This window comes from Pinus tabuliformis, chromosome 8, assembly GCF_031772625.1.
Source record: "Pinus tabuliformis cultivar Carrire ecotype Pingquan chromosome 8, CPIR1, whole genome shotgun sequence".
Taxonomy (NCBI): domain Eukaryota; kingdom Viridiplantae; phylum Streptophyta; class Pinopsida; order Pinales; family Pinaceae; genus Pinus; species Pinus tabuliformis.
In genome coordinates this window covers 475287328-475296383 of record NC_142294.1, presented here as the reverse complement: position 1 = coordinate 475296383, position 9056 = coordinate 475287328, and the positions used below count along the sequence as shown (strand labels likewise).

Here is a 9056-nt window from a genome sequence, read left to right as displayed (position 1 = left end):
CCAGCGCTCAGAAAAAACTCCCCTCCCTCACTCTCTCACTCTAAACTTTTTATTACAAAATCATTATTTTTATAAACTATTCTAAAACAAAATAACAGATCAACCCACAATCTGGGCGCTGTTTGAAACTGAAATTACAAAACAATTCGAACAGAGGAAAGTCTTCTATTCTAAAACAGTACCATGTCCCTAAAAATCTTCTGATTGACTAATAAAAACATCAATGCTGGAGCGCATCTCGTTTTGGTTTCTGCGGTCTTGAAATAGGAAATCTGTTGCGGTTGTTGTCTTGGTGACATGAATGAGGATCGGACTTAGTGCCTTGGCGTGGTCCCCTATTTTACATTTGTCATTTGAATAAATTTTTTTTTAATGCAAATGCTTTTATAATCCATCTTTGGTGTCATTGGATGCTATGTAATCCGTTCAAATCTCCTTACTATGCGCATCTGTATGGGTGGGAGAGCGCTATCTGGCACAGGAAGAGCGCTATCTGGCACTCATCTTTGATGAACTTTGCCAGGCGCTGATACATACGCAAATGATGCTCCGTGGCCGGTCCACATAGCTTGAATTCTAAACTGTTATATGCACCCTCATGGCGTTGACATTAGCTCATTCAATTGAATCAATACACATGAAGGCCAGGAGCATCTAAAGCAGACACGCCCTTCTCAGGAAGCAATATCCTCACTGGAGAAAAGGAATTATTGAGCTTCTTAGAGATGAACTTCGCGAATTTCTTGTTCTCCTCATCCAGTGAATGAACAACCTCCCAAAAATCACAGATGACACGACTGTCGTTTCTATAACCATCCTCGTATACTGTATGTTTTTCTAGTGCTTCAAAATCAAGTACAGGACTGCCGCAAATTAACTGTTCCAGTTCAATAGGCTGGAATAACTTCAAGACTCGACCTTTGCATAATTTCCGAAATCCCCTTTTGAATGCATCAAATGATGGTGCTATTGACGTCTCAAGATAATACTTGGTACATAGGTCAACATATTCTTTGCGGTTTTCCCTGGTAACAGAAATATCACTTCCATTCTCCTTCAGCTCAATGTTTATAAATTCCCCAAAAATATCTTGCACCGACACTTGGAAGCTCCTACAGAAGACTTTCTCGACATCACCATCAAATTGCAGGAGTTGCTGCAAGCCCTTCAAAAGACCTGGGTCCACCTCTGCAAGATCCTGCACTGTTGGTACTTTTCCTAGAAGTTTCTTGTACACAACCCTTGGAAAACGTAACTCCAAAATATGACCATTATAGATAGCTAAGCCAAGAAGAATTCCAACCAATTCAAATTCCACAAAGGCATCCCATGGAGGAGAGTTGAACCAGAATAACCGTGTATCCTCATTGTAATAAAACATGCCATACTTTGGGTCGAAAATATCTCTCACGAGTAATTGGAAAAACTCCTTTTGTACACCACCTTCATCAATCCCTTCTTCTCCTATAAATTGAACCTTTAATGGCTTCTTAAGATCCTCGGCCTGGAGCTGAATCTCTAATATAGTTTCCCTAATTAGATTTTCTCTTTTCACCCTAAGCACCAAGTAAGGGCAGGTTCTCTTGAGCAAAAGAGAACGTAGTAAGGCTTCTTGAAACTCATTGCGCATCTGAATATTTGATTCCCACTGCATAATTTTACTTTTGCTATTTGTATCATAAACAAATGGATAGTTGCAGAATGAGAAGGAAGAGCTATCCATCCATCTTTTAAAGTCTTCCAAGATGAACTCTTCATTGTTGACTGCATCATTGTAAAAGGAGCTGTGATCAACAAACTCAGATTTCTCATTTACTTTGTAGAGCAACTGAAGGATCTGCACTCCTTCAACTTTGTCGTTTCCAGGGTTTTCGTAAACCAGAAAAGTGATGAACTGTTGGACAGTCGTTGTGAGTCGTTCAAACTGCTCTTTGTTGTAGCTTTGCAAAGCCAAGAGGAGATTTGCCTTGACATTTGCAGGTTGGCCTAAGATTAACTTCCATAGCTTCTGAAGAATGCCATAATACACAGAACAACTGAAAAACCTATTCTCCAACAATGTGATAATATTTCGAAGGACAACGGAGTTACCCAAAGCCCAACAACCTTTATCTAGAGATAACAAGGACTCAATTGATTCCATGATTGCTGCATCCACGTCTTTACTCTCCAGTTCCTTTGCTGAGCTGTAAACTTTTTCCAACAAAGCCATGTCTACTCCTGCTACTGAAGCCACCAATCCTTTTTCAGGAAGAAAACTGATGCTCAATGCATCTACTGATGAAAAAATAGATTTGAGCTTAACCACTAGGCTTTCAACTCTTGCTGACCCCTTTGCCATCTCAAACTCTTCCATCAGATCTGATGGATCAAGGGATTTTGCAACTGCACTTTTAGAAGCCTGCTTCGTAGCTATTCCAATCACTTTCTTATACACTTTTCCAATCACATTTGAATCAGATTTCTGACCATCCATATCCCATCTTTCAAAATACCACCATGAATTTGTGCAATTGATACTGCTGCAATTGGTATTTTCTCCACATAGATTTTTGCCTCGGATTGCTAATGATATTCTGAATTGTGCTTGTGCAGGGATAGGGGCTTTGAAGTCGCTGCTAGTTTGAAGAGCTGAAAATAAAATTCCATAATCTGAAAAGCAACATTTAATGATTTCTTCTTCAAAACCCTGTTTTGAAGAAGAATCAATCTCATGTTGAGACGGAGTCTAACAAAACAATCAAAGGGAAGACTTGACTTTTCCTGAACACTGGGTTGTACAAAATCCCAAACCTCTGATCCCGAAAAGAATCACCTCAGCCGATATCAAAGAAAATCAATCTTCTGCAGTCTTATCCTTTCCCAGAAGATCCACTATAGACCGCCGAGGTATAGAACAAGCCTGCAAAATTTCCAAATATTATAGGGATCCTTCCATTGTAGATACAACATGTTCCAGTTCTTATTTTTGTAAGCATATTTCCCTTTTTGAGTTAGCCCAGCTTGTTAACTTTTCTTCTCTGGAAGTTAAATGTCCAGAATGTCAAAATATTGTATATCTGTTGACACTTGCTAACATTGTAATCCATGAAAATCATAATCCCAGATCTAGCATAGCTTCTCCATCAACCTCTATAAATCCATGCCCAAATCCTAAATTTTCAGACATCTCATTTCCCCATGAACAAGAGTTTGACCATGTGCTCATGATGCATGTGATCACTACTTTGGAAGATGAAGATCCAAGATTTATTGAGATGATGAGCTCTATGAGACTAGCCAAGCCTAGATATGGCCTAGGTTATCTGGAACAAGCAAAAGGCCTTATACCACCATGTAGATTTGGTCCAGTACCTGATGACTGTAAGAAGCCTGCTGTTATGGAAATGCATAAATTCTTTTCTCTGATGGATGGATGTTTTAAGTCTGAAATTAGTGCCAAATGGATGAAAGCAATGCTTAATTGGGATTTATTCACTCATCCCCAAGCAGAAGAATTTGATCAGACTTATTCTCCTCAGGAGAAATAGAAATTAGCTGAAGATTGGAAAAGATATATGGAAGTAAACAATACATGGATATATTTTTATTCTTGGAAAGATAAAATTGCTCCCATAAATGTTTTAACTAGTACATCATCATCCTCTTCAGTTAATAAACATGCTTGGACTGCTTTGGATGGAAGCAAATTAGAAACTCCAACGACATTTCCTCCATTTAAAGGAATTGTTATTGGAGAAAATCAACATGCAGCCAAAGCCATTCCTATGGTTCAGAAAGATGACAATGCCTTGGGCATTGATGGCAGAATATAGAAGGCTAGTGAGCAGATAAGCTAGACAAACACAGCAATCAAAGGCTTAGAAATGAACATAACCAAAGCAGCAGAAGTCAGAGACCAGATTGATACTATTCAAGTGTGAATCAATGTTGTAAATAAATGTTTGAATAATGTACAGTTTGATTCTTCCATTATTAGAACATAAACAAGAGAATATTTGTCCAAGATAGAAGGAGTAGAAGAAAAATTAGTTGGTCATTTGGATTCAACTAAAAGTATTATAACTGGTTTGTCAAACAAAGTAGAAAAGATGAATCTGACAAAAGTTGAAAAACCAGTTCCTAACTCCTTTCTTTACAAAAGAAATATAAAGATGCAGGATCCTGTAAAACCTATCAACAGGTTTCCAGCACTCTTTCCGAAAGAAGTAGCCAGCTCTTCAGAAACTGAAGCTACTGAGAAAATAACAATTGCATCCTTATTTAAGGGTGGGGATGAAGAGAAAAAGGAAAAGGAAGATTCTGACACCCAGATCTTTCCTATCTATGAACCTTTGGAACATAGGTTCAGCAAATATCCAACACCTGATATTGAAGGCAAAGGAAAACTCCCCGAAGCTCATACCTTTTTCCCAGATTCCCACAGAGAGTGGAATATAGACGGCATGAGTGTCGGACAAATCAGATAGCTTCTAGACATGATGCTTAAAGAATACAAACTCATGTGTCTAAGGGGAAAAAGCGAAATTGATGCCTACATGAGCATCATATAGTGCTTTACAGGCACACTTCTCAGGTGGTGGGAAACAAAGTCATCCCCAGACCTCATTTCAAAAATGGAAGCAGAAGTTTTAAAAGATGAAATGGATATGTCATCCACAATTCAGATGGCACCACTAGTAGCAATATGATAGGAGCATTGACATCAATGATCCTTGAACACTGGTGTGGTAGTGAGACAGAAATCTCCAATAAGAATGAAGTCATTCTTATGAATTTAAAATGTTACAAGATGTCTCAGTTTGAAGACTTTCACAGAGATTGGATGCAGAGAATTTATGAAGTCAAAGATTCAAAGAACTTGTTATGGAAACAAGTTTATCTTGCAGCCCTGCCATCCAGGTTTGTTGACTGTATCCGTTTACAAGAAGTCTTCCAGTTGCCATTTGAGTCCTATACATGGGGAGAAATTTATGCTCATATCACAAAGACCCTGGTGAGTCTTTGTACCAGTTCAAAAGTGAACTAATCTCTGGAAAAAAATTCCAGATCAAAATTCCATCTGCAGCAAGTATGGACTTACAACACATGATCCTTTAGTAAAAAGGAGAAAAGCTAAAAAGAGGACGAAAAGATTATTTAAAGAAAAATACTACAAGGATCGCAGAAAGTATCCCAAAGATAGAAGCAGAAATTCTAAACAAGCTCGAGGCCAAACCTCCAAAGCTAAAAATGGATATTATAAATATTTTCCTCGTACACATTATTATCGTCCATCTGATATTCATCTACATGCCACAAAACAAGAAAAATGGAATAATCTTGTATGTTGGTTGTGTGGCCAAAATGGACATACTGCCTCTAGGTGCCCAGTGGGAGAAGAGTCAAAGAGAAACAGAGGCAAGAAGACATAGGCTTTTTCCCAGAAAGCAAAGCAAGTCAAACAGGAAAGAAGGGGACCAATGCAATGTATGAAATGTGGTTCCCATACTCATCAGACAAAACGATGTGCGAATGTTGTGATCAGAGAATTAGCTCAGCAGCATCAGATTGAAGAATCATCCTATGATTCTTTCAGTTCTTCTTCCGCAGAAGAATTACACACCCATATGCAGCAATGTTCAGAATCTGATTCTTCAGAATGTCTTTGTTCTGATTCTGAAGCATGTGCCTGCCAAGTTCATTATGATTCTGATCCAGAATTTTTTAGTGAATCCAGTACCTGCAAAAGTTCCAAATATTATAGGGATCCTTCCATTGTAGATACAACATGTTCTAGTTCTTCTTTCTGTAAGCATATTTCCCTTTTTGAGTTAGCCTAGCTTGTTAACTTTTCTTCTCTGGAAGTTAAATGTCCAGAATGTCAAAATATTGTAAATCTGCTGACACTTGCTGACATTGTAATCCATGAAAATCATAATCCCAGATCTGGCATAGCTCCTCCATCAACCTCTGTAAATCCATGCCCAAATCCTAAATGTTCAGACATCTCGTTTCCCCATGAACAAGAGTCTGACCATGTGCTCATGATGCATGAGATCACTACTTTGGAAGATGAAGATCCAAGATTCATTGAGATGATGAGCTCTATGAGACTGGCCAAGCCTAGATATGGCCTAGGTTATCTAGAACAAGCAAAAGGTCTTATACCACCATGTAGATTTGGTCCAGTACCTGATGACTGTAAGAAGCCTGCTATTATGGAAATGCATAAATTCTTTTCTCTGATGGATGGATGTTTTAAGTCTAAAATTAGTGCCAAATAGATGAAATCAATGCTTAATTGGGATTTATTCACTCATCCCCAAGCAGAAGAATTTGATCAGACTTATTCTCCTCAGGAGAAACAGAAATTATCTGAAGATTGGAAAAGATATATGGAAGTAAACAATACATGGATATCTTTTTATTCTTGGAAAGATAAAATTGCTCCCATAAATGTTTTAACCGGTACATCATCATCCTCTTCAGTTAATAAACATGCTTGGACTGCTTTGGATGGAAGCAAATTAGAAACTCCAACGACATTTCCTCCATTTAAAGGAATTGTTATTGGAGAAAATCAACATGCAGCCAAAGCCATTCCTATGGTTCAGAAAGATGACAATGCCTTAGGCATTGATGGCAAAATACAGAAGGCTAGTGAGCAAATAAACTGGACAAACACAACAATCAAAGGCTTAGAAATGAACATAACCAAAGCAGCAGAAGTCAGAGACCAGATTGATACTATTCAAGTGTCAATCAATGATGTAAATAAATGTTTGAATAATGTACAGTTTGATTCTTCTATTATTAGAACATATACAAGAGAATCCTTGTCCAAGATAGAAGGAGTAGAAGAAAAATTAGTTGGTCATTTGGATTCAACTAAAAGTCTTATAACTGGTTTGTCAAACAAAGTAGAAAATATGAATCTGACAAAAGTTGAAAAACCAGTTCCTAACTCCTTTCTTTACAAAAGAAATATAAATATGCAGGATCCTGTCAAACCTGTCAACAGGTTTCCAGTATTCTTTCCGAAAGAAGTAGCCAGCTCTTCAGAAACGTAAGCTACTGAGAAAATAACAATTGCATCCTTATTTAAGGGTGAGGATGAAGAGAAAAAGGAAAAGGAAGATTCTGACACCCAGATCTTTCCTATCTATGAACCTTTGGAACATAGGTTCAGCAAATATCCAGCACCTGATATTGAAGGCAAAGGCAAACTCCCCGAAGCTCATACATTTTTCCCAGATTCCCACAGAGAGTGGAATATAGACGGCATGAGTGTCGGCCAAATCAGACAGCTTCTAGACATGATGTTTACAGAATACAAACTTATGTGTCTAAGGGGAAAAAGCGAGATTGATGCCTGCAAGACCATCATACAGTGCTTTACAGGCACACTTCTCAGGTGGTGGGAGACAGAGTCATCTCCAGACCTCATTTCAAAAATGGAAGCAGAAGTTTTAAAAGATGAAAATGGAGATGTCATCCACAATTCAGATGGCACCACTACTAGTAATATGATAGGAGCATTGACATCAATGATCCTTGAACACTGGTGTGGTAGTGAGACAGAAATCGCAAATAAGAATGAAGTCATTCTTATGAATCTAAAATGTTACAAGATGTCTCAGTTTGAAGACTTTCACAGAGATTGGATGCAGAGAATTTATGAAGTCAAAGATTCAAAGAACTTGTTATGGAAACAAGTTTATCTTGCAGCCCTGCCATCCAGGTTTGTTGACTATATCCGATTACAAGAAGTCTTCCAGTTGCCATTTGAGTCCTATACATGGGGAGAAATTTATGCTCATATCACAAAGACCCTGGTCAGTTTTTGTACCAGTTCAAAAGTGAACAAATCTCTGGAAAAACTTTCCAGATTTCCAGACCAAAAGTCCATCTGCAGCAAGTATGGACTTACAGCACATGATCCTTTAGTAAAAAGGAGAAAAGCTAAAAAGACGATGAAAAGAGAATTTAGAGAAAAATACTACAAGGATCGCAGAAAGTATCCCAAAGATAGAAGCAGAAATTCTAAACAAGCTCGAGGCCAAACCTCCAGAGCTAAAAAGGGATATTATAAACATTTTCCTCGTACACATTATTATCGTCCATCTGATATTCATCTACATGCCACAAAACAAGATAAATGGAATAATCTTGTATGTTGGTTGTGTGGCCAGAATGGACATACTGCCTCTAGGTGCCCAATGGGAGAAGAGTCAAAGAGAAACAGAGGCAAGAAGACACAGGCTTTTGCCCAGGAAGCAAAGCAAGTCAAACAGGAAAGAAGGGGACCAATGCAATGTATGAAATGTGGTTCCCATACTCATCAGACAGAACGCTGCTCGAATCTTGTGATCAGAGAATTAGCTCAGTAGCATCAAATTGAAGAATCATCCTATGATTCTTTCAGTTCTTCTTCCGCAGAAGAATTACACGCCCATATGCAGCAATGTTCAAAATCTGATTCTTCAGAATGTCTTTGTTCTGATTCTGAAGCATGTGCCTGCCAAGTTCATTATGATTCTGATCCATAATTTTTTAGTGAATCCAGTGCCTGCAAAAGTTCCAAATATTTCAAGGATCCTTCCATTGTAGATACAGCATGTTCTAGTTCTTCTTTTTGTAAACATATTTCCCTTTTTGAGTTATCCCAGCGTGTTAACTTTTCTTCTCTGGAAGTTAAATGTCCAGAATGTCAAAATGCTGTAAATCTGCTGACACTTGCTGACATTGTAATCCATGAAAATCATAATCCCAGATCTGGCATAGCTCCTCCATTAACCTCTGTAAATCCATGCCCAAATCCTAAATGTTCAGACATCCCGTTTCCCCATGAACAAGAGTCTGACCATGTGCTCATGTTGCATGAGATCACTACTTTGGAAGATGAAGATCCACGATTCATTGAGATGATGAGCTCTATGAGACCAGTCAAGCCTAGATATGGCCTAGGTTATCTTGAACAAGAAAAAGGCCTTATATACCATGCAGATTTGGTCCAGTACCTGATGACTGTAAGAAGCCTACTATTATGGAAATGCATAAATTCTTTTCTCTAA

The 9056-nt window shown here is 38.2% G+C and overlaps 1 protein-coding gene across 1 annotated transcript; it reads right to left on the bottom strand.

Annotated features, from left to right (window-relative positions):
* Positions 1-628: 628 nt before the first annotated feature.
* Positions 629-2476, bottom strand: LOC149236125 (uncharacterized). Its single transcript, XM_089368778.1, has one exon. It carries the CDS (start codon positions 2474-2476, stop codon positions 629-631), a length of 1848 nt encoding a protein of 615 aa, XP_089224904.1.
* Positions 2477-9056: the final 6580 nt, after the last annotated feature.

Coding starts and splice junctions, on each gene's coding strand:
- LOC149236125 (XM_089368778.1), bottom strand. CDS start 2,476: ATGGATGGTCAGAAATCTGATTCAAATGTGATTGGAAAAGTGTATAAG.